We start from the raw sequence: 26,097 nt of genomic DNA, 5'->3' as shown, positions 1-26,097 counted from the left end.
TTCTAAAACATTTTACGTAGTGACCTCCCTACTGTCTGTGTCCTTTCTTTCTGCCCCCTCCCTGCACTTCTTCATGGTCTGGTGTGATTTGTGCCTGTGGCATTTTCTGATATAACTTTTACTGGGAGCAGTGTGCGGAATTAGTTTGCAGTCTTGCTTTACCTGTGAATAAACACAGCTGAGCTGTTTCCTCAGAGAGAGCAGGGGAGATGTGAACTGATCTCTCATCACAGCAGACGATGAAGAAAAAAAATGCTTGTATGCCTCATGAAGGATGTTTTTCACTGACATTTAAACACTGATATGGGGCACATTTTTAGGAAGCCCCCTTAATGGTACCCAAAAACCAAACAACCAGACTTTTATACAAAAAACAAATTCATGTGCATACTCGGCAGGTGCAGCTAAGGCTTGATAAATGTCAGTATCAGAAAAACTTAATTACAGAGTTCTCTCTGGTCTTTGTCTAGAAGGGCATAGATGCAGAATTTAAATCAAGACTTGATTTTTTTTTCTCAGTGTTGACACTGCAGTGTAGGACTAGGAGTGCTGCTTTTTGATAGGTGCCTTCCTTTTTAAGGTCACATTTTTAAGGGGACATTGGATCAAGCTCTCGAGTGATTACCCAGGTAGACGGTGATTCTGTGATGTTCCTTGAACACAGTGGGAATAATTCCAGTGTCCTGGTTATCACCCTTCCTCTATTTTAAATAGCTTCTAACAGTGAAGGCTCCAAGAGCTACTGCTGCTCATATTTGTCGGTAGATATCACTGTCAGCGTTTTTTCTTCACCTGAGAGAATGCTCTGGGATATCTTGAAAGAGGCTACATAAACCATTTTTTTTCTTATTTATGTGGCTTTTTTATATTAAATTGAGAATGTGAAAAAAGCTTCTGGACATATGCTTTTTATAACCTATAAAAAGCACAAAAAATATTTCAAGAGCCTTTGGAAATGTTTCATAGTGAGTGTTTTCCTAGGAGCAGCCTCTCAGCTGAAGTAACTGTAAACTTGATTGAAGGATTGGGGTAGGAAGGAAGAGGTAACTTTTTAACCTATATTTGTAGGTAACTCTATTTATCAACATTAAATTAATGTATGGGTCTCAGTTTGAGCAGTTTATTTGGAATGCAGTACCAACATTTGTGCTCTTACTCAAGTTTGATCACCTTTAAAAATGTTTCTGTAATGTGGCATGGTGCAGTGAACATAAACATATGAAATACTCAGTACTGGCTATCATCTTCCACACTAGAACCAGCACTTTGCACCTGGGAATCTGGGGTTCATGAAAACAATTAATTCAGCGTCGGTTGCTAGGCTGGAGCATTGCTTTGCAATTTCATAAGCTTGGTCAGTCCAGCACTTGATGTTCTTGAGAGTCTCTTGAGCCTAATTATTGTGCACTATAATATTTTTTTATTATATATCACCTATTACCAATACACTCTCTGAAAACTCACTGGTAAAAATAGTTTTTATGGTGGTTCTTCAACAATGCACCGATGCAGCTATGCCCTAGTAGCACATCTAGTGAAGACATGCTATGTCGACATGAGAATGCTCTCCCATCGGCATAATTACTCCCATCTCAACGAGAGGCGGAAGCTATATCGGCGGTACAGCATTTCCTACTGACGTAGCGTGGTGTAGACACCGCTTTAAGTCGATGTAACATACATCACTTGAGGATGGCTTTTTCACACTCCTGCATGATGTAAGTTGCATCAACTTAAGCGGTAGTGTAGACAAGCCCTCAGTAACTAAACCAGGTGGGCAAAATTTTTCCTACTGCCAGTTGAAGTTTGATATTCAAGTGTCTTGGTGATATGAATAAACCTTCATGTTTTGTGATCATGTATCTATTCGGCCAGTGGGACATTGCCCTCAAGTTAATATTTTTGAGAAGGGGACTAAAACATTGGAAAGGGAACTAATTCTCCTTCAAGAAGTTCATCTTCAGGGTTCTGGAGATCTAAACTGGGCATTTTGTAGAGGGATTTGGCGCAATGTCTCAATGCCGCAATGACACAAAATGGTTGCATTGTCAGCAGCATAAAACTGCAGTTCCTGTGCAGAGGTAAACCTTTTTTTTTAAGATGGGGTATAGCCATTTGTGTGCAGAAATGATGTTCAGAAACTTGCAGACTCAGTGAAAGTAAATTGTTCTGTACTGAAGTTGGGGAGAGGCATTGGATGAGGATGAAGTAGGAAAAACCCACTTACTCACGGAAAAGCTGGCTCTGCACATCTGGCTTTCTCCCGTGGTTCCCACCAGTAGCCTGTCTGCACGACAGGCCAGCTTTAACCTCTTAATCCCTCTTCCCCCCGCCCCCCATGGAAGGTTGCTCTTGCTTGATGTTACATAGCATCATTCCTCCATATCTAAAGCATTTGATGTAGCACTATCCTATAGAAGAGGAGTCCGATTCTCTTCTCCCTCAGAGCATTGTTTTACACTCATCTTAGCCAACAGCAGTTTTAGTGAAACTTTTTATGCCAACTTCTCAGGCATGAGGACATTGAATGCACCCTGCTGCTTTTTGCTCCAATTTTAAACTAGTTTCAGTTTTGAAAACACCACCTATCTGTTGTTCTAAATGCCCTGAACCATTCCAAAACGTGATTTTCTTTTGCATGTATGGTAATTTCCACTGAGACCCTCTGCAGGTGTAAAGGTGCAGTACAGAATCTGCCTACGTTGGTTTGAGCAGTGGCGGAGTGTGTAGGTCTCTGCTTGGAATGGAGCAATTCAGTGGCCTTGAGTGCTTTGGGTTAGCTAGGGGCTAAGTACATAGTTTCAACTGGATTTATACCGTTTACTGCCAGGATAAACTGGTTCCAAGTCTGAGTATAGAATTCCTGTAAAAGAAAGAGGTCAAACAGGCTGCTTCATCTATTTACATTCAAGATACTTTGGTTTAATCAAAGACTGACTCCTGAAAAAGACTATTTCTTCTGGTGTTACAATAGTTTTTCAATGATGAACACTTAAGTTCTATGAAAAGTCAATAACTAGAGACAAAACATCCAAGTATACCTTGCATAAGTCATATTATGCATCTTTCCTGAATCTTTCTCTTGTCTAGAGCTCAACATTATTCTTCAAGGTTCATTGCAACTGCAGGGATGAAGGTAGGAGTTATGTTATCAGACTCAGAGTTGTTCTAACTTTGCAGCCCTCCAGAGTTATACCTTTGTCCACTGTAAAACGTTGGATTTTAACATGAAGAAAATGTATCCAAGTTGACACACAATGGCCCCTGGCTGGGAAGTAGTCTGAAGAATTAGTTTGTAGGCCAGGTTCTGTTTGTTAGACGAACTCAGGAGAGATCTTGCAGATTTTTTTTAGCTTAGTTTGAATTCAGTGTTCTGAACAACAGGAAGGCAGGGGCTGAGTGAGGTGAGAAGTAGTATAATAAAGCAGCTAGTGTTTGTATGGCTGGTTTTTAGTTTACTTTCATGGGCCATTCCTACTAGTTAAAACATGTTTGGGGTTACAAAAGTCGTCTTTCATAGCTGTCTCATTAACCCTTTCATTACTGTAGTTAGATGAAGTGTGACCTTCCCCTGACTGGGACTTATGAGATTTCTGTGTATCTCTGGCTTGTAAATACACTACATGTGAAATGTACAAATAGACAAGATGAGGCGTCCTCTGCAGCCTTGAAGATCTCCCTGATTTTTTTTTCTCTCTTACAACTGTCTTACTCACGACTTTGCATGTTGTCTGCCTTCCTTCTGGCCAGTAAGTGGGGGTGGCGGGGAAGGTGGGAGTGGGAGACAGCTCTTCAATGTAAAGTCAGCATAGAGTAGGGATTCTCAAACTTCATTGCCATGACCCCCCTCTGACAACAAAAATTACTTCATGACCCACAGAAGAGGGACTGAAGTCTGAGCCCTGCTGCTCTGGGGTATGCAAAGCTTGAGGGCTTCAGCTCTGGGCGGTGGGGGAATTTAAACTGAGCCCCACTGCCCAGGGCTGAAGCCAAAGCCTGAGCCTCACTGACCAGGCTGAAGCCTTCAGGCTTCAGCTTCAGCCCTAGGCGGTGGGGCTCGGACTTCGGCTGCAGCCCTGGGCCCCAGCAAGTCTAATGCCAGCCCTGGTGACCCCATGCAAACAGGGTCATGACCCACAGTTTGAGAACTGCTGGCACAGAGTAATATGAGGCACTCTTACATTGGCCTCCTAGTTTCTACCATCCCAGGGAGCAAGAGACCAGAAATCAAATCCAGGCCTTCCATACAACAGTGCAGAACACTGACTCACTGGTTTGGGCCACGTGAGTGTTCAAAGCATTTTTAAAGGGGTACACTTAGAGAGAGTACCTAAGAAGTTAGATCCTGATAGTCCTACATCTTTTGATGATGGAAGGTTCATACTCCTCATTCAGGTTTTACTAAACCTTCAAATGCCCTTTCTAGGAAGGATGTGTCTGATCCTTTGCAGCCATAATTACAGTTTACATACATCACAGACGGGCACTGTTTAAAGATTCTTTTGAAGTCTATATGCTGTCCATTTACAGCATGACTTCAAGGCCAGGTTTTCTTGGGACAGAATCCAGGCTAATTTCAATAGCACAGTTTAAAGCAGTGATCTCCAAAGGTGGAATTGTCTTGGTTTACTAGATTTGAAAAACATTTTGTCCTAAACCAAGAATGCCTGAGCTAAAATAATCTGAGCATCTGATACCCAATGTTCATGTTCCAGTGCTAAGTGTACAATGCCTATTGTACTTGTTCAGCACTAGAATAGTCCCTTCCCCTTCTAGGTAGGTTAGTTTGTCACTGCAGAGACATTGGAGACACGTAAATAAACAAAAGCTTGACAACATACATTGCTTTTTTGTTTAAAAACCCATCAGGAGCAGTGAGCGTGTGATGGGTCAGCACATTCAGACCATGATTCACTGAAGTCTAGCCATGGGATTGTTGGCTTCGGTTGAGACTTAAGTCTGCGAACCTTAAGGACAGGCCAGGAGGAAAACGGTGGTGACTGGGACAGGCTCAGTTTCTTCTTTGTGAAACTTGATGAGGAAACAACGAGTCCCGTGGCACATTAAAGACTAACAGATTTATTTGGGCATAAGTTTTCTTGGGTAAAAAACCCACTTCTTCAGATACATGGAGTGAAAATTACAGATGCAGGCATTGTTATACTGACACGTGAAGAGAAGGGAGTAAAAGAATAAATAGACACAAATCAGACATCAGGAATGGTAATGTACAAAAGCCAGTAGGAGAACAGTTCAGTCTCCCTGGACATTCTATAACAGATTTAAAAGCAGCCATACTTGAACAAAAAAACTTCAGAAACAGACTTCAAAGAGAAACTGCAGAACTAAAATTCATTTGCAAATTTAACACCATTAATTTGGGCTTGAATAGGGACTGGGAGTGGCTGGCTCATTACAGAAGCAACTTTTCCACTCCTGAAATTGACACCACCTCATCAATTACTGGGCGTGAACTACATCCACCCTGATTGTATTGGCCCTGTCAACACTGGGTCTCCACTTGTGAGATATCTCCCTTCTCTGCATGTGTTAGGGTACGTCTACACTGCACGATTTTTTCGAATTAGCTTAAACCGATATTACAAAACAGATCTAATAAAATCGGTTTAGCGCGTCCACAGTGGGATCCCGAAATCGATTGTTTGCGTCCATGGTCCAAAGCTACCATCGATTTCAGGAGCGGTGCACTGTGGGTAGCTGTTCCTCAGCTATCCCATAGTTCCCACTTCCGTGTTGAGAGCACAGTGCCTGATGGGGCAGAAAACACTGCCCCGGGTGGTGCTGGGTACAGCCTCACCCCTCCCTTTGTGAAGGCAGCAGACAACCCTTTGGCGCCTTTTTCGCGGAGTGCATTGAGCAAACGCCATAGCACAGCAATCTTTTCCTTTTTTTTTTTCACGTGGTGGTGGGGGGAAATAAACTGAGGAGCTGTTCCCTGAACCACGCCAGACACTGTGTTTGAACCTACAGACATTGGGAGCTCAGCCAAGAATGCAAATAATTTTCAGAGACTGCTGTGGACTGTGGGATAGCTGGAGTCCTCAGTACCCCCTCCCTCCCTTCATGAGCGTCCATTTGAGTCTCTGGCTTCCCGTTACGCTTGTCACACAGCGCTGTGTATCCTGGAGTTTTTTATTCAAACGCTTTGGCATTTCGTGTTCTGTAACGGAGCTGGATACAACAGATTTGTCTCCCCATACAGCGATCAGACCTAGTATCTCCCGTACGGTCTATGCTGGAGCTCTTTTTCGATTTCAAACTGCATCGCCAGCCGTGCTGATCAGAGCTCCACGCTGGGCAAGCAGGAAATGTAATTCAAAAGTTCGCGGGGCTTTTCCTGTTTACCTGCCCGCTGCATCCGAGTTCAGATTGCTGTCCAGAGCGGTCAGTGCTGCACTCTGGGATGCCGCCCGGAGGCCAATAACGTCGATTTCCGTCCACATGAACCCTAATCCGAGTTATCACTATCGAATTTAGCGCTACTCCTCTCGTCTGGGAGGAGTTCCGAAATCGATTTAAGGAGCCATTTAACTCGATATTAATGACGACGTCGTGTGAACGGGTACAGCGTTAAATCGGTATATCGGCCATTAAACCGATTTAAAGTTGCAGTGTAGACCTGGCCTCAGTATAACAATGCCTGCATCTGTAATTTTCACTCCATGCATCTAAAGAAGTGGGGGTTTTACCCACGAAAGCTTATGCCCAAATTAATATAAAGTCTTCAAGGTGCCACTGGACAGTTGTTTTTGTGGATACAGATTAACACAGCTACCCCCTGATACTTGATGAGGAAGATGGCAAAAATGTGCCATATATGCAGGTCTACATCACCGCTCCGTTCAGATTTGAACCAGTGTCTAAAAAAATGAGCTGTTTTTATCCCAGTCTTTAGTGCATATTTGCATAATAAATGCTCCGTTCAGAACACCAGTTTGTCCTCATTCAGGAAAGGTGCAGAACTGGAGTAATAATGAGTGTTGCACCTCAGGAATGAGCTACAATATACTGGTAGAGAAGGGCTGGGGAGAGCTTGCAAAGCATTTGCTTGTGCCATTCCTTCGTTACCTCTGAATCTTTTTATTGCTCGTTCCCAACATCTTGTCCCCTATCCATTCCCACATCCACCTCCAACACAGGTACAAAATATTGCTGCGTACAGCCAAGACTGTAGTAATTTTCATTGTAGTAGCTTCTGGAAGCCCCAACCAAGCTCAGTGCCTCCTTGCTAGTTCTCTGGGGCAGTAACAGACTATGGGGCAGTGATAGACTGTGTCTTCACAGTATCTTGAGCAATCTAAATAGACAGTGTGAAAGGTGTATAAATTAAAACAATCTGAAATACATGAAGCATCCAAAAGCTTTCATGATTATATTAACAATTTGTAAAGTCACTAGGTTTGGGGTTTTTCATTATGTGGGTTTTATTATTATGCCTTAATAAAAGAAATTGGTGGGAAAAAGCAAAATACTTAAAGGTTGCTTGCTTGCTTGCAGTTTTGTAACTCTGAGTTCCTGCAGGGTTGCATATCATTTGTTTGCTAGTGCTGATAGTATGCTCCAGGAAAAGCTTCTGACAGTATAGAATCTTTCTCTGTTTGCTAATATTAAAATAAATTATACCACATACTACACACGAGAACACATGCAATGTACATGAGTGGGGAGTTTGGATAAACCAGACCATGTCAGTGTGCTGTGGCTTCTTACTGGGAGTAATAGTAACATTTCTTTTTTTTTTTTCCTAATCCTTTGCAGGAAATCCAAGGGAAAACCAAATGGTAAAAAGCCAGTACCAGAAGAGAAGAAACTCTACCTAGAGCCAGAATACACAAAGTTGAGAATTACTGACTTTGAATTCAAGGAGCTAGTGATGTTACCGCGAGAAATAGACCTCAATGAGTGGCTAGCCAGCAATAGTAAGTAGTATGAACACAGCTCACAGCCTGATGCCCATACCCAAAAGGGGCTTTCATCTACATGGTCTCTTTTCCTGGTTTTAACACTAAAATCCATTGAATGCTTTTCCATGATTACTGTGCAATGTGGGTCACAATATCTTGAGTGGTTACTAAGCTATGATTAGCATAAACCAGCTGTGCTCTACAGAGTGGAAATATTAGTGCATTTCTCCCTTCTTCCCCCTCTCATTGTGACATTGGTGAGGACATTACACTTTTTTTTTTAGGTCTCGTTTAGGACCATCATTTTCCTTTTGAAGGGTCTCTTAAAACTGCTGGTTCAGTTGGAGGCATTGGTCTTCTAAAAACATTTTAAAGACCCTGACTTGCAGGCAGGTCCTAGTAAAGCTCCTTCGTTTTTGGTTTTTGTTTTTAAAGATAAATCTAAATGCCTTTTAGCTGGATTTTCTTTTTCTCGCCATCTCCCATTGTAGCCCTGTGGAGTTATTTTGAATTTTAAAGTTTACTCAAAGATAGTACTCACAGAAGTGACTGACTAAAGATTATATGCTATGTACATTCCCCACTGCATCTCTGTTCTGACCTGCAATACCGCCTGCTGGTACTCGTATAGTCTGCCAGTCCTAACCTTCAGTCACACCCAATCACGTTTATTTCTTAGCAGTGTGTGCTAATTATGAGAGAGTAATCTAAAACTGCATACTGGTTTTGTTAAGTGTACAAACGGTCATTCGGGTTTAGTCAGAACCAAACTCACATTTGTATCTTGAGCAGGTTTTGAACACTGATTTTAAGTCAGTACACTGGAACATTAAAACCCCCAAGTTCAGGAGTGTTAGGCCACTTTACCTGTTCGTTTGCCGATTACCTGTCAGTGTTCTGATAAGTAGCTTACATCTTTAACATTTTTATTTTTCCTGTCTTTCTTTTTCAGCAACGACCTTCTTCCACCATATCAATTTACAGTATAGTACAATCTCAGAATTTTGCACAGGAGAGTCGTGTCAGACCATGGCCGTGTGCAATACGTAAGTGACAGCCTGCATGTGTTCTCTGCTTGGACTGCTCCAACCGAGCCTCTAGACTCAGTGTGGATGGGTTTGTGGGTTTTGGAGGGGGTTAGGGAAATAAAGAATGATCTCCTTATGATCTGTTAAGGACCTGACAAATGCACACCCTTCCTGGAAACAGTGGAGGGCAGGGGAAATCCTGCTGATTCAGTAAAGGAGAGATGACCTCTTGGAAAACCGGCTCAGTCAGAAAAGCAGCACGGTCATACTGCAGAAGCAAAATGCCTTGTTTGGGGTCTTGTAGGGAAGGAATAAAAAGTAAAACTCTGCAGACTGGGAAAGCTGCTGGGAGTCCGTAGAAGGCAGGAAAGATAAAAGAAGAATAATGAAAACGTCAGGGGCCCCTTTCTGTGGTTGGAATGTGAACAGGGCACCAGGCCATTTGACAGATAACCTCCAGTCTGATGTGAGCCATTGTCTGCCTCAGCTCTTGGATGGAGAGGACACAAGTGGAAACTTCTCAAAGGGCAAAGGAAATGTTCTGTTTTTGTGTCTTTTCCCACTCTAGGAGTGATCAGAGCTTTCACACCTGACTGGTAGCCAGCCTTAAAAGAGAGCATTGGTGCTTTAATGTGTTAAGGATGCAGAGGAAAATGCAATTGGCTCAAAGTGGCCATTTTGAAATGGGGCTTTACTGCAAACTGCTGTTCTTGACTGAGAGATTCAGACATGAGGGAATCTGAGCGCTGCAGAAGGGTGTGATACGCTCCTGTGGTTTTTTCCCTGATGCATACACTGATAATCCCACCCCCTTCTCCATTATGCATCTTGAGATCTCTTCAATCTGTAGTGAAGATGGGTTTTCAAGGGGAAAACAAAACAGTAGTTAATGTCTTATCACACCAGTAGCTATAAAGATTATCCACAGCAAACACAGGCCTCTTTATTAAAATGACTAGTAATGATTGCAACATATTGCTAGGTAATGCTAAATAGGTGATTGCTTCCTATACTGTGGCACTTCAGTAGAACTCCAGTTGCGTATTAACAGCTCATACTGACATTGTTTCAAGTAGGGGGTTTGAGAGGCACTCCTGCGTTCATGGAGAGGGCCTATGTGAAGTTGTAAAGGATACTTTTTTCAGACGTGAAAATTAACAGCAGGGTAACTTCCAGTCGGAGGCTAAAAAAGAAGACCTCGCTACTAACGATTACCAGGAGAGAACGTAGATCTAATTACCCAAGAAATATGAGCTCTCTGAACATTTTGAAAGCAGTCTGGAATGTGGAGTGATAAATCTCCCTCACACAAAAATGAGGATAATGGTCCAAAAGCTAGGAAATCAGTGGACAGAGGCGGCTTGTCTCCTTGTAAATGAGATGTTGTTGATTAGCAAGATGAAAGGTACTCCAGTTAGTGGAATTGCCATCATGAGTCACTAATGACCCTGATAGGACAGACAACTTCTTCATAGTCCCAGTACTGAATTCAGTCAAGTGCATATGCACAGGGGCAGCCAAAATCTGGCCCATTAGGGGGACATTTCAGAACCATGCAAGTGACTTAGAAGCCTATGTTCACTTTTCAGAAGTGACTTAGGTGCATGATTTTCACTGACTTTTGAAAATAGGGCTTAGGCTTCTGAGTCACTTTGGCACTGTGTAAATTTACCATTGTCTTCAAGCACTTCTGCGTCCTTTTTTGTCATAAGAACATAAGAATGGCCCTACTGGATCAGACCAAAGGTCCATCTAGCCCAGTATCCTGTCTTCTGACAGTGGCCAGTGCCAGGTGTCCCACAGGGAATGGACAGAACAAGTAATCATCAAGTGATCCATCCCCTGTTGCTCATTCCCAGCTTCTGGCAAAAAGAGGCTAGGGACACCATTCCTGCTCATCCTGTCTAATATCCATTGATGGACCTATCCTGCATTCATTTTTCTAGTTTTTTTGAACCCTGTTGTGGCTTTGGCCTTCACAACATCCTCTGGCAAGGAGTTCCACAAATTGATTGTGCATTGTGTGAAGAAATACTTCCTTTTATTTGTTTTAAACCTGCTGCCTATTAATTTCATTTAGTGACCCCCTAGTTCTTGTGTTATGAGAAGGAGTAAACACTTCCTTATCATCTTTCTCTAAACAGTCATGATTTTATAGACCTCAATCATATCTCCCCTTAGCTGTCGCTTTTCCAAGTTGAAAAGGCCCAGTCTTATTAATCTCTCCTTATATGGCAGCCATTCTATACCCCTAATCATTTTTGTTGCCTTTTTCTGAACCTTTTCCAATTCCAATATATCTTTTTTGAGATGGGGGGGACCACATCTGCATGCAGTATTCATGATTTGGGTGTACCATGGATTTATGTAGAGGCAATATATTTTCTGTCCTATTATCTATCCCTTTCTTAATTATTCCCAGCATTCTGTTCACTTTTTTGACGGCTGCTGCACATTGAGTGGATGTTTTCAGAGAACTATCCACAGTGACTTTAAGATCTCCACGCACTGTTCAAAGCAGGACTTTACTGTCTCCCTGCCTCAGCTGGAAGATGATCAGGGTTCTTTGTGTGTAACTGAACCTTTTGGAATTTCTCATCTGAATTTTAGTCTCTGTGGCAGCTGCAGTGGAGCATTGGCTTAGCTTCTTTTTAAACCACAAACCTTGCTGCTGATCACTCACTTGCCAAGTGAAATCCGTAGAGTGACATGAAAGGTTTGTGTCACCTCATCTCTCTGTCCCCAAGACATGTACAGTTTCTTTAACCCTGTCCACATCATACATAAACCAGGGCAGCATCAAGAGGATCTTAACACTTTTTTAAAGTACTATTCCCTCTGCATGGTTCAAACACCATTTTTAAAACAGGGCCAGATCCCTCAAAATCCTTTATGCTGCAAAGAGCACTTGATGCTGCTCCTACTGGGCAGCTGTAGATTTCTGTAGCATGGGAGAATCCTCTGCTGGTGTAAAGCTGACGTAGCCAGCTCTCAACTGGCTGCTCCTCCCTCTTGGCACACGAGTCTTTCCAAGGCAGAAAAGTGAAGCTGAAGCACAATGTGTTCCAGCAATTGTGGGCCAGCATAAGTTAGCATCAATCCTGTGGCTGCAGTAACTTGAACCTGGGGCTGATTTGCTTTCTGGTAAGTAATGTGTGCTGGGTGCAACTCAGGATCTGAGCCACTGTTTAATGCAAGCATACTGATTATTTTTAAGGGAATTAAAAGTGGTGGTGGGGAATATAGGTCCTTCTGGAGTGCAAGAATGAGGCCACATATAACTGTGGGTCTTAGACACCTAGTGTGGCTCCACAGTGACTTGCAACTGGTGCTTTTATGCCTGAACTTGCCTTCTTGTGCCCTTCTAGAGTCAGTAATGCTGCTTTAGGTAACTATGGACAAGATGTGAATGACTAGCACCATGCAGTGAATAAGTGTATTAAAACAAAAAGTTGTCTGCAGAAGTCTTTAACTTCCTGCAAATTGAGGAAAATCCTAGACATTTTCCCCCTAGTTTTCTCCTGCTCTGATCACTGACAGTGCTAGCCTCTGCTGAAACTGCGGTTCTGTAATGGAGAACAGTAATAGTGAAGGTTGAAGTATTACATCGAGCAGAATACAACAGCCACTAGGAGAATCTCATGAGGTGTCCTTTTTCTGCTCAGCATTGGGGAGATGCACAATGTCCTTAGTGTTTCTAGAAAAGCATTTGGGACAATGAAAACAAACTCATTGTTAATAGAACAAACCTTTCAATTACGCCTTAATCTTGAAATCAATGTTTTTCCTTAAATTGTTTCAAGACTGTTCTGTGCACACCGTTGGTGGACACGTTGAACTTTACTTTCCAGCCTGTGTTCCCACATCCTCCAGTTGAATGCAGATTTTTCTGCACGTAGCAGCAGACAACATCTGTCATATAGTCTTCCTAGCTCCTTAGGCACGATATGAATGAGTGTTCTTGGGTGGATATTACACCCACTTTATCAGGGATTATCGATAACATAGGCTGTTGAACTTCGTACTGAAGCAATAGTTTGGCTAGGGCTATAGGACTAATCTCCTTTTAATGCTTTTCAAAAAGTGACTTCTCTGAGGAATGACAGATAACACCTCTCCCTGTCTAGTGAAGACTGTTTAGAGTTCAGTGGTTGGGCAGGTGTGCAAAAGGACTGTGCTTGATCCTTGGCATGAAGAAAAAATATACCTGGCCAATTCAGATGCACAAATACGGTCTGGTGGCTCCTACTCTGCCTCCATTGTGCCTGGCAAGCCCTGCACATCCTGAAGTATGAAATGGGGGGCACACCAATTCAATCAATTTCTTACACTCGGGGCTGGTCTTCATTACCTCTGCTGCCGCAATCGATGCGCAGGGTTCGATTTTAGCGGGTCTAGTGAAGGCCCGCTAAATCAACCACAGAGCGCTTTCTAGTCAACCCTGGTACTCCAGCTCCCTGGGAAGATTAAGGTAAGTTGATAGAGCATCTCTTGTCAATGCAGCACAGTGAAGACACCATGGTAAGTCGACCTAAGCTACGTCGACTCCAGATACATTATTCACGTAGTTAGGGTAGTGTAACTTAAGTCGACTTACCGTGGTAGTGAAGACAAGTCCTCTGATGATAACTGAGGAGTGTCCAGAACTTGAACTGAGCATTTCCTTCCTAAAGGATGACTAAGAAATATGAACCCAAGTCTCTTGTTGTGACCTTGGTCAAAATGCTTAATTTCTGTCAAAGTTTTCCATTTGTAAAATGGGGGTACTTCCTCTCTCTGATCCTTTGTCCGTTTAGAGTGTAGTTCTAGATGCTATAGATGTATTTGTTAAGAGACGTGCCCAGAGAACAGTAGATTCTTGATTTGGGTTGGGTCTCTAGGTCAGGGGCGGGTAAATTTTTTGGCCTGAGGGCTGCATCAGGTTTCCAAAATTGTATGGAGGGCTGATTAGGGGAGGCTGTGCCTTCTATCTGCCCCCCTCCCCCTGCTTCTCACCCTCTGACAGCACCCCCCAGGACCCATGCCGCATCCATCTCAACCCCCGCCCCCATTCCCTGTCCCCTGACTACCTCCGGAACCCCTGTCCCATCTAACCCCTTCTCTCATTCCTGACTGCCTCCCCCAGAGCCCCTGCCCCATCCAACCACCCCTTCTCCCTGTCCCCTGACCTCCCCCTGGAACCTCCTACCCCTGACTGCACCCTGCTGCCCCATCCAACTCCCCTTCTTCCTGACTGACCCTCCCCGGACCCTTACCCTCATTCAACCTCCCTGTTCCCTGTCCTCTGACTATCCCGACCCCTATCCACATCCCTGTCCCCTGACCACCATCCCAAACCCCCCGTCTTCTATCCAACCCCCCCGCTCCCTGCCCCCTTACCACGCTGGAGCACCAGTGGCTGGCAGCGCTACAGCCACACCACCCAGAGCCCCAGGACAGGCAGCTGTGCTGCCCCAGCGGGAACCAGCCATGCCATGGCGCAGCACAGAGCAATGAGTCAGGTCGGTTCTGCAGCTGCGCTGCCCCAAGAGCTCGCAGCCCCGCCACCTAGAACATTGCACCTGCGGCAGAGCAAGCGAGCTGAGGCTGTGGGGATAAAGGGGGCCAGGAGCTCAAGGACTGGGCAGGAGGATCCCATGGGCCATAGTTTGCCCACCTCTGCTTTAGGTACTACCATAATATAAATCAGTGCTAAACACTACTCTATCATCATCATCAGACTTCAGATTCACGCCTTTTAATGATTATAATTGTAAATCAAATGCACAGCTACAAAATGGGGAATAACTGACTAGGTGGTAGTATTGCTGAAAAGGATCTGGGGGTTACAGTGGATCACACATTGAATATGAGTGAACAATGTGATGCAGTTGCGAAAAAGGCTAATATCATTCTGGGGTATATCAAGAGCAACGTTGTATGTAAGACATGGGTGGTAATTGTCCTCTGTACTGGTGAGGCCTCAGCTGGAGCTCTGCGTCCAGTTTTGGGCACCACACTTTAAGATTTAAACAAATTGGAGAGAGTTCCAAGGAGAGCAACAAAAGCGATAAAAGGTTTAGAAAACCTGACCTATGAAGAAAGGTTAAAAAAAACTAACCATGTTTAGTCTTGGGAAAAGAAGACTGGGGAGACCTGATCGTTTTCACATCTGTTAAGGGTTGCTACAAAGAAGTTGGCAATCAACTGTCCTCTATGTCCACTGAGGACAGTACAAGAAGTAATGGGCTTAATCTGCAGCAAGGGAGATTTAGGTTAGATATTAGGAAATCCTTTCTAATTGCAAGGATTGTTAAGCACTGGAATAGGCTTCCAAGGGAGGTTGTGGAATCTCTGTCTTTAGAGGTTAAGAACAGGTTAGACAAACACCTGTCAGGGACAGTCTAGGTATATTTTGTCCTGCCTAGGTACAGTGGGCTGGACTAAATTATCTCTTGAGGTCCCTTCCAGCCATGCATGTCAATGATTCCAACCATTCTGTTTGGTGGAAGGGAGCTGGTATAGTAGAACCTCAGAGTTACAAACTGACCAGTTATCCACAGACCTCATTTGGAAGTAGAAGTACACAATCAGGCAGCAGCAGAGACGGGGAAAAAAGCAAATACAGTACAGTACTGTGTTAAATATAAATGACTAAAAAATAAAAGGAAAGCAGCATTTTTCTTCTGCATAGTGAAGTTTCAAAGCTGTATTAAGTCAATGTTCAGTTATAAACTTTTGAAAGAACAGCCATAATGTTTTGTTCAGAGTTATGAATAACCTCCTCCATTCCCAAGGTTTTCATAACTCTGAGGTTCTACTGTATCTGGGGTTCTTTATTAAAATGTCCTGTTGTATTAATAATGGATTCATTTGAAGGCCGTTATTAATTGATGTGATTAGGGGCCAGTGAACTTTAATTATACTTGCTTATGAAGGACTTGTTACCTTTTCTTGGAAACAGTTTGCATGTCCCATGCCCTTGAAACAGAGATCATTCACATGTTCCATAGTGCCGGGGGAGAGATGGTGAGCTCACAGAGGGAGCAGAGAATGTAAATACAGACATGGGGTTAGATCAGGGGTCGGCAACCTTTCAGAAGTGGGGTGACGAGTCTTCATTTATTCCCTCTAATTCATTTATTCCCAGTGGGGTGACGAGTCTTCATTTATTCCCAGTCATACATTTTAACTTTTTTAGAAGGTCTCTTTCTATAAGTCTATAATACACAAGTAAACTATTGTTGTATGTGAAGTAAATAAAGTTTTTAAAATGTTTGAGAAGCTTAATTTAAAATTAATTAAAATGCAGAGCCTCCCAGACCGGTGGCCAGGACCCGCCATGATGAGTGCCACTGAAAATCAGCTCGCGTGCCGCTTTTGGCACGTGTGCCATAGGTTGCCTACCCCTGGGTTAGATGGAGGGGGATGCAGAAGGGATTCTAACATTTGCCCAAAATTTAGATTGAAGATGGACTAAGCTGTTATGCTAGTTAATAAAGAAATGCAGCAGTTACCTGAAAGAGACCAAAACTGGGTACCTAGCATTATGGTGCCATCTCCTAACAGCAAATGTTCTTACACTGAATTAACATTGTGTTTGCCTAGAGGACCCCCATCTCACTTCTGTTAATTTTGTTTAAAGCATTGGGAGGGTCACAGAGTATAACTGACCAAGTACTTTATTTATTAATGATGTGGCTGTGCTTTACCAACCCCTTTGCAGTTATAGTGTCTTCCATCAGAGGCTTTCTAAAGCACTTTGCAAACAATTAAGCCGTACAGTGTGGTGGGTATCATTAGCCCTCAAAATGTTTTGGAAAATAGGCAGGTGGAGGGTAAGTGACTTACCCAAACCTCACAATATGTCACTGTCAAAGCTGGGAACAGAACTGTGAGAGGCTGTTTTAACAAAGCTGCATCCTGGCATTATCTTTAGCCCTTTTCTGTGGATTTGTCCTGTTTGGGGAAAGTAACACTGGAGCGAGACAGACCTCCCTTTTGGGCTTGACTTATGGAAAGTGTTCCTTTGCAAGTTGTCAATGTTGCTAGTACTACTGACAGCATTGAGTGAGCTCACTGACAGAAGCAGAATGGTAAATGGCAAGTGCTGTGCTGTTTTTATAAAGGAGATAGTGTCAGGACTTCCTATCTAGGAAAACATTCTGAAGTGAGTCGCTGTAGGAATCCACGGCCTGTACTTCCGTAATGTTATTGGCTTGCTTAAAAGCCCAAACAGCTTGAAAATATGCATTTTTGTCTCTTGCCAGGCATTGGGTTTTGGAGTAAGTTTAATATCAACATATATCTGATAAATGTCCTTTTAAAAAAAAAAAATCTAACTGCTGCTGCTGAAGTTCTTCTAGTTTAGTTAGAATATCAAGCTACTTGGCCAAAAGCATATACCTGTGTACTTGTATACGTGTGCTGTAAATCAAACTGAGGGTCCTAAGTGTAACACACAACACTGGCAATTCTCTCCACAGACAGTACTACTGGTATGATGAGCGGGGAAAGAAGATAAAGTGCACAGCCCCTCAGTACGTTGATTTTGTCATGAGTTCGGTGCAGAAGCTAGTGACAGACGAGGATGTCTTTCCTACAAAATATGGTATGTTTACTCCTGGGGGGAATGTCCTGTGGTCTATCGCTGTGAAAGGGGTGTTCATCATCCAGAAGTCACAGATGCTGCACTCAAGGTGCAGAAGTGTACTTCATTTGTGCTGTCTGTTCTTAATTGATTACTCAGAACTTGCTAATTTTTTCTTTCTGGCTGAAATTTTGCATGCTTGGTCTACACCCAAATATGAATGTTTTGAAAAGCTAGAGCAAAACTTCTAAAGCAGGTTTTTAGCTACAAAAGCATTTTGATTGGAGGGAGAGAATACTGGGCCTGATTCGTCCCTGAATTGCAGTGGGGTTACTTCAGTGATGAATATAGCCTGTTTATCTTGGTCATGTGCATTGGGGTTGTCGCCCTGAGTTTCACAATCCTTCAGTCCCTCCTGGTGTGCTGCTATGATGAGCATTTTCTTTTTCACACCCTTCTTTGCACACACTCACACAGCTTGGATCTAGTAACAGCACTGCAGGAGACAACAGGCCAAATAGATGCCGTTATTTCCTATTTTCATTGCCTTGAAAGCCAGAAGGAACTATTACAACATCTAATATCACAGACAGCGAAGAGGGGGCAGACAACAGCCTGTGAGGTAGCAGGAAATAAACACTGCATCCTTAGAGTCACAGAACCAGTAGTACCATGGTTAGTCGAGGAAAAGATGGTTCACTTATTATGGGACTTCTCAATATAGGATTCATGTTCTATAAACAGATTCGATAGTGTTGGGGACACCTCCTCTCCCATTCACAGCTGCACAACATTGCTGTGGAAACATCAGTTGCCTACCTAGACAAGTGATATTTGGAAAGCATTCGTTTACGGCTAATTGTCATGTTGGTGGCGCCCGTCACCCACGCTCCTGCTTATGCAGCAGCTAGGCTGGGCCTCCCTGTTTCCAGCTGCTTTAACAGGGATCTAGGTTCCTAATTGCAATGAAATAGTTACTTCACTGCACAAGTAGCTGGAAGTAAGGAGCTGGAGTTACCACTAAGCTACCTGGTTCTCGTTGCAGATCACCAGCAAGTGCTCTTGCAGAGTAAGGACTATGGAATTGTTAAATCATTAGCTCACAATACATGTAGCTTCATCCTTGGAGAGAAGAGGAAACCATGATCTCCTAGAGATTTGGAGAGCCACCTATTTGCCAGACCGGCAGATCTTTCCATCTTCCTCCCCTCCCTTAGACCCTGTCTAGACTTATAGTGGCACGTAGGGTACGTGTAGCTGCATGTGGCAGTGAAAAGTTCTGGCAGGGGGAGGCAGCAGCGAAAGACTGCCAGCAGAGAGTGGCTGGGACCTTTCCCCATTGTCTCCTTGCCAAAGAGCCTTTCCATACTGCCAGTCTCTCTCGGGTGGGGAAACGCTCTCTGGCAGCAGAACACCACACTGCTAAAAATAGCAGCGTAGACATGGCAGGCACTGCTTGGGCATGTAGGATACAGACCCTAAGGGTTCTGGCATGTCTGTTCTACTCACCTAAGCAGTACCTCACTGCCTGCGCTGCTATTTACACCATGCTCTCTACAGGCCACTGTAACTGTGGACCTACCCAAAGTCCTTCTGAATTATTCTGGAGGAGCCAATTTTCAGGGAGGGGGAATTATTTGAGAGCTGTCTCTCTGAGGTAGGGACCACATTCACGCTTGTTTGGGTAGCACCAGCATCTGAGCTCTGTAATCCCGGTACACCATTGCCATTAGAGCACTGGAACTTCAAAGGGGATGAACTAGTGAGCAGGCAGCTGAAGGATATGAAAGACCCTTTTTATTTTTATAGTGGTAAACTTTCTACTCGGGGTGGGGAGAGTGTTTGGGTTGTTCTTGCCTCTTTTGTCTGAAATCCCCCCCACCTCCCACAGAAAGTGATGTACCTGCCACCTTATTCCATATCTGTCTCTTACTGAGTGGTGAATCAATAAGCCCATCTAGGACTTGAAATGCAAGGAAAAATGCAATCTTAGCAGTATAGCCAGGGCTCAGCAATGAACATAATTGGAAAGAATTATTGTATCTTCTAGATGTGATTAACTAGATTATTGTAGGGGGGAGAACAGTCCCCTTGTATTCATAAAGTAAAACATGGTACCTGCCCACTAGACTGGCCTGCCCACAGGATGGAGGTAATCAAGAGCTAAACAGCTGCCTCGGCCCCCAGAGTGAGACCTCACTGTTACACAGATATGTTGTGTGGAGCTACTAGCTGAATAATAACAAGCATCTGAATGTGGAGCAGTCAGGGCCGGCGCTTCCATTTAGACGGCCTAGGCAATTGCCTAGGGCACCAGGATTATTGGTGGGCGGCATTTTGCCGGAGGGGGCGGCAGGCGGCTCCGGTGGAGCTGCTGCAGTCGTGCCTGCGGATGGTCCACTGGTCTGCGGCTCCGGTGGAGCTGCCGCAGTCGTGCCTGCGGATGGTCGGCTGCCCCCGCGGCTCCAGTGGACCTCCTGCAGGCACCACTGCGGCAGCTCCACCGGAGCCGCGGACCAGCAGACCCTCCGCAGGCACCACTGTGACAGCTTCACCGGAGCCGCGGGACCAGGGCGCGGGGCGGTGAAATTGCCGTGCGCCTAGGGCGCTAAAACCCCTAGCACCGGTCCTGGGAGCAGAGGCATGCAGGGGTGAGTCTATCATTCTGGCAACTGAAGCAACTAGCTCCTAGCTAAGCCAGTTGCTTAACCCCTTTTTGCTTATGGAAAAATTTTTAATTTGGTTACTCAAGGGTAATCAAGATCTAATATTTGCCCACTTCACAAGCAAATGTGGCTGTCACAAGGAGCCAAATGAGAAGTTGCATGTATGACTGTGCTAAGTCCTCCCCTACATGTCTGTTTGCTGTCCCTCCGTGTTTGAACAGCACCGAATATAATCTGACTACTCTCGTAATGATAATGAAGGCCAGGCTGCTGGTCTGGTCTGCACCTAAATCCTGGGTGCGTGTTAGGACTTGGGTTGAAAATGAAAACTGACCTCCTCATGAGTGCCATCAAACAGCAGTTGTGTCCTGCACTCTAATTGGAGTGTGCGTCTAATTCTGTTAGCATGCTCCTTATTCTGCTTGTGCAGTCCCCAAAGTGCATTAGGGAGTACAACTGGCTGAGCCAAGCTAGCAGAGGCATATAGCCCCATAGCAATCTGGGCAGGCAAATCTGTTTCTCCTGTTGGTGGTGCTATTAACAAGGAAACAGAAGAGTCTGTTAAAAGGAAAATAAATTTTCCATCTTGGGTTAGGTGCGCGACTCTGGACGTGGCACTCAGGTGCCTATCCACAGGACAGTATGCAATCTAAATTGAGTTTGTCCACACTTGTTTTGTAGCAGTGCAGATCCTACTGCAGCATGCCATCGGGCTATAAAAAGTCCCATTGTCTAGGATTAATCCTAATGTGATGAGTCTAAATTAGTGCCTCTAGGTTATGCAGGTAAATCTTGCAATGGACAACTTTTTAGAGGACTTCATACCTGTACTGAGCACACACCAGGGCCTAGATTTGTGAAATATGGTGACAGGTATGGAACTTGCTTCAGTTCCCACTCCACCTACGAATGGATCTAGGCCTCAGCCCAGGCCCAGACATGTGGACTGAAAAATTGGGAGGTGGAGCAGAAGTGCAGTTATAACTGAGGTGCGTGGGCAGGCAAATAAGGAGATGTCTGCCAGGTTTCACTGGAGTTGTGGCCCCCAAAATTGAGATATTAAAAATAATAAATTTGTGGGTTTATTTGCTTCCTAATAAACTTGCAAGAGTTGGCAGCCCTGGAAGGGGAATCAGGAATGGCACTTTTGACTAATGGGCTCCATCCAGTTAAATTCTGCTTCTCCATTACTGCTTTAAAGACCATAGCCTGCCTTTTTAAAAGAAGTAAGTTGCACCAGTCTGCACGTTGGCATGGACAGATGCTTCCCCTAGGCTGAAACAATGGATTTGATCATCTAGCACTATCTGTTTGTCTCAGGTTTTCTTTCTCTCCTCTTCACAGGCAAAGAATTCCCCAACTCCTTTGAGTCCTTAGTGAAGAAGATTTGCAAATATCTGTTCCATGTGCTGGCCCACATCTACTCCTCCCACTTTAAGGAGACTTTGGCACTGGAGCTGCATGGACACTTAAATACACTCTACACGCACTTCATCCTATTCATCAGGGAGTTCAACCTGGTGGACCCTAAAGAAACCACCATCATGGATGACCTCACGGAGATCCTCTGCAGCAGCAGCGGCAGTGGGAACAGTAGTAATGGGAGCAGCAACAGCAGCGCAGGAGCACAGAACCACGTGAAGGAGAGATGAGCCTTCCTATAGAGCAAAACTAACATTAACATAAAAACAATATTATATATTCTATATATGTGTGTGTATGTATATGTGCATATATATATATACAGACATACACAGCGATGAAAGTTTAAGCAATTATGCTGCCACCACAAGACGTGTAGTCGTATGGGACTGTACGGAGCTTTTGTTAATGCACCATCTGGTGAGAAGTTGCACCAATCTTCTTTTATTGTTTTCTTCCTGTTCCTTCTTTCTTTTCCCCCTGTCAGATGGCTGACGGATGCTGTTTTTAGAGAAGAACCATGTTTTTGAGTTGGGCTGCTGTTTTTCTTTTTTTGGTTTTTTTCTTCAGTCTTGAGTGCAAGCCCTTCTATCTTTCTAGGATGGTGGTACTGCCATTTTAAAAATATATATTATGTTATAAGAAGTGACTTTTACTTTGAAGTGGCTTAAATGCAGATTTTGTTTTGGGGTTTGGTTTTTACATAGACTCCCCCTCCCAATTTTGCATAGAGTCCCCAGTCAATTGCATCTTGCCCTTTGCTGGCTTATAATGGGAAGAAGAGATGCCTGGCTTGACCGCAGTAGCAGTAGGTGCTCGCTACAAATGTGATGGGTGTGATTCTTCATCTGGCTATGAACCTGCAAGAGGATCCACAAGCCTTTCTGCTTGTTGCTCCAACAAAGTACATCTACTTGTTTCTCTGCCCCTCCCGTCTCAGGCACACATCCAGGAATAGTAGTAGTAAGATCGTTGGGGTCTGTAAGAGCCGCCACCGTTTACTTCCCATAGAAAAGGAGGCCAGAGGGAGAAGGGTGCACTGAGTCAGTTACCGGCTGTGATAGAGAGATGGCTGTTGGCATAAAATTATATTGTTGGCTTATTTTTAGTTCATCTGTTCAATAATAATAAAAAAAATTTCTATCAGGCACGAGCCTTGTTTTTGTCTGCAGCGACACAAATCACTAAATGTTTGCTTAAAAGATGCAGAGATGGTTTGCTAGGTGAGTGCATGGGAAACTGTTAGCCTGGCTAGCTCCCTGCACAGAGTCTAATTTTGAAAGGATAATGTCAACTAACTTTAAAAAAAAACAAAACCTGTTATTTTCCAACCTATACATTGCATTTTGTTCATTTTATGCATTGCTACCATAATATAATCAAGTACACACAGAGGGGGCTGCAGTGTGGTAAGAACTGCATATACCTGTGCTGAACAGTTTACAATCTCAGAAGTAGTGGGGACAAGGGATATACACCCCGTATGCACTTTTCATGCACATGCACACTTTCATCTCCAGTCTGCAGATTGTTTCTAATTACATAAAGACTTCTCAGCTGTTGCTTGGCTAGTTTCTTGTTGGCACTGTGGCAGAAGTCTTGAGATGGGAGTTGGAGAGAGCAGTAACCTTATTAAGCAGTTCAGAGAAGGTGTCAGCTTAAGATATACTCAATAAAATACCCTAACGAGGCTGTTGCAAACATCGTTCTTTTGTATGTACTCCCTTGTTTGCACCATCTTATACAAACACCAGAGCACTGATTGTACCAATAATTGCTTGCTTCAAGGGACATTCAGGCACTGGTTGGTGTCATGAAAATGGTGGCCATTTTGAAGTTAAGGTAAGGGCCGATCTATTTGGGCTACCTTGAGCATAAATTTTCACAACCCTGCCTACTGGACAGCTTATATTCAGAAATGCCATGATATGCCAGGGGTAGGTGTCCCACAATACTGTACCGGCTCAAAGTCAGGGACAGAAGGCTAGTGACTGCCCTCAATCTAAAGGGAAAGCCTTTGCCTTGATGTGCAGTACCCTGCCTATGTGAAGGGGAGACATCTGCTATGGATAGTTAGCATTGGACAGTTACTTCCAACCAGTAAGCTGGTTTAGTAGGACACAGGGTATGTTAGGAATTCATTGATTTTAGTGCCTTTACAAAAGTTAGAAAGCTGCTAAGTATTAATGCATAAGCCCATGACATCACCCAGCCCCATTTAAACAAAAAAACATTCCTCCCATTAAAGGCAGATGACTAAACAGTGTTAAATGTATCGTGGTCTTCCAGTGCAATCTACTGGTGGTAGAGCAGCAGTACAGAGTACAAAAGTGAGAGAGAAGAATTCCTCAGTTCTCATCCTGGCTGCCCCCTAATCTCTGGGCAAGTTAGCTAGAGCCAACTTCTCAAAAGAAAACAGTAATTTGAGGGACAACCGTTTTTGAGAGCCCATCCCTTAAAGGGACCTGATTTTCAGAAAGTGCTGAGCATCCATCCTCTGACAATCAAAACCTATAAAAGTGTCGAGTTGGACACCCCAAATCACTAGTCACCTTTGAATATGTAGGTGTTAGAGTCCAGTTCTGCATTTGTCAAAGTGAGGACAAAGCTTCTGTTGACTTCACCCATTCTGCTTGAATTTCTGTATGTCTAGCTTGGGATTAACTTTCTCTTCTGCCTAAGAGGAAACTTGTACTGGTGTCTTAAAAGCATTGTAGGCAAACCCATGTAGACACTTACCTTGGTTTAAAAGCACCTTCTATCTATAAGGTTATGTTAGTTCCTTACCAACTTAAACTACAATTAAACAAAAGCCTTCTGTGCGGTAAGGTCCACAAAGCCATTGGACTGAGACATTCCCATCTGCTTGTAGCTTGGGGCAGAATCAGACCTGTCAGGCACTGGCAGTAGGCTGCATCTCACCACCTGAAGTTCCAGCTAATTTTATCTGCCTCACCAGCAGTCAGCAACTCAGCCACCCCTCCTCCCTGCTGTAGCGGTTTATGGGGGAGAATTTCACACTTCTCCCTAATAACAATTTGGTCCTAGCGGTCTCTGCCTTTTGATGACATTGTCCTCACAGTTCCACTTGCCCTTCTCTGAGGCATGTGCTGCTTCAAGGATGGATCTAAGCTAGAAAAGCCAGAATCAAAAGAAAGGTCTCTCTCTCCTTGGGGAGCTCAACCAGCTCTGGGGTCAAGCTGCTGCTCACAGGAAAGTAGCCAGACAGAATTGGAAAAACTGCCTCTAGGCACAAACAGACCATTTCCATGAGGGAAGTGTGTCAGATGGAAGTTCATGCCGACATCCTTAGAGCCTTCACTCCTGCCTGTGGAGCTCAGTTGCTATCTCCAGCCACAGATGGAGGACACAGCATGAGGCTTTCAAGCTCAGCTCTTTCTCCTCCTGCTATCACCTCTTCACAGACCTCCCAGCTGATCCCTAGTGATATCCCAGGCTGTGACCTCCACCAAAAGAGCAGACCAAGTGGATTCCATGCACAAGAGAAGGCAGAGAGTCGAGGGAGCTCCATCTTAAAGCCCCAGCCAGTGCCTTCCTTGAGAAACCCATGCAGAGAAGGGGAGACAATATACCCAGCCTCTTTGAGGACAGGGTGGTAGCTAGTCACTTGAAATATTTTTGGACCATTCTCTGAAGCAGAATTATTGGGACAAACTCCCCCAACAGAGCTAAATGAATAAATAAAATCAGCATCTAGCTCCCATCCTCAGCTTCACAGAGTGCAGCCTGGCAGCTCAGTGCCGGGGGGAAAAACCCAGGCCAGAGCTAGGTACTGATTCTACTAGGCATGCACAGACCCCCAAAATGGGATTCCTCCTCAGGGGAAGAGGGCATCTGTCCAAACCAGAGTTAGGGTGTTTTAATATATATTATTTGATCAAATATATACCCCCATCAGGTAAAGGACTGTGAAACCACACTTAGGAGGCCTGCAGCCACCCTAGACAAGCTATAGCTATATATCCCTCTTTGTACTCGTGAAGATGAAACAAAAGGATTTTCTGCCATACCTGAATGACAGGAAGAGTGTTGGGCTGTCCTTCCCTGCTGCTGTGGGTCACCATTCCCTAGTATGCAGGTTATTGCCCTCAGCTTCTGTTGCGGATTGCTATGCTTCATCTCAGCTGGCCAGCTGTGAAAGAACAAGCAGACAATATGGGGTCTTTTTGGCCCCTCATTTTTCTTCCTTTCTAACCTTCCTCACCCCTGCCTTCCACCCTGTAAAGCCAGAAGGTTCCTCCATGTGCACCAGTCCAAACACATCATGGTAACATTACCAAAGTTCTGTGTTGCTCAGGGACTCAGAAATGGGGGTGTTTTTTACCTGGAAGAGAGGTCACCTCACTATACAAGCCTTTCATGGGGAGCCAAGTCCAGCCAGGCAGGCATCACATTGGAGTCCATCTCTTCAGTAGGAAAACTCTCCAGTGGCATTATAGGAAAAAAATAGACAGCCCTGTCATCCT

At 44.2% G+C, this 26,097-nt stretch overlaps 1 protein-coding gene across 8 annotated transcripts in view; it reads left to right on the top strand.

The window, feature by feature from the left end:
• The window catches only part of MOB2 (MOB kinase activator 2), a 163,151-nt gene extending 140,393 nt beyond the window's left edge, over positions 1 to 22,758 (top strand). For all 8 annotated transcript variants that reach the window (XM_032770800.2, XM_032770808.2, XM_075065091.1 and 5 more), the window contains 4 exons: positions 7,780 to 7,940; positions 8,878 to 8,971; positions 17,419 to 17,543; positions 21,533 to 22,758. In XM_032770800.2, coding sequence (XP_032626691.1) covers positions 7,780 to 7,940; positions 8,878 to 8,971; positions 17,419 to 17,543; positions 21,533 to 21,840 — 688 coding nt within the window. In that variant the 3' untranslated portion in view covers positions 21,841 to 22,758. The remainder of the gene's footprint in view (positions 1 to 7,779; positions 7,941 to 8,877; positions 8,972 to 17,418; positions 17,544 to 21,532) is intronic.
• The last annotated feature ends 3,339 nt before the right edge of the window (positions 22,759 to 26,097 follow it).

This window comes from Chelonoidis abingdonii, chromosome 4, assembly GCF_003597395.2.
Source record: "Chelonoidis abingdonii isolate Lonesome George chromosome 4, CheloAbing_2.0, whole genome shotgun sequence".
Taxonomy (NCBI): Eukaryota; Metazoa; Chordata; order Testudines; family Testudinidae; genus Chelonoidis; species Chelonoidis abingdonii.
The sequence above is the reverse complement of the archived record's forward strand: the minus strand, read 5'-3'. Positions and strand labels throughout refer to the sequence as shown.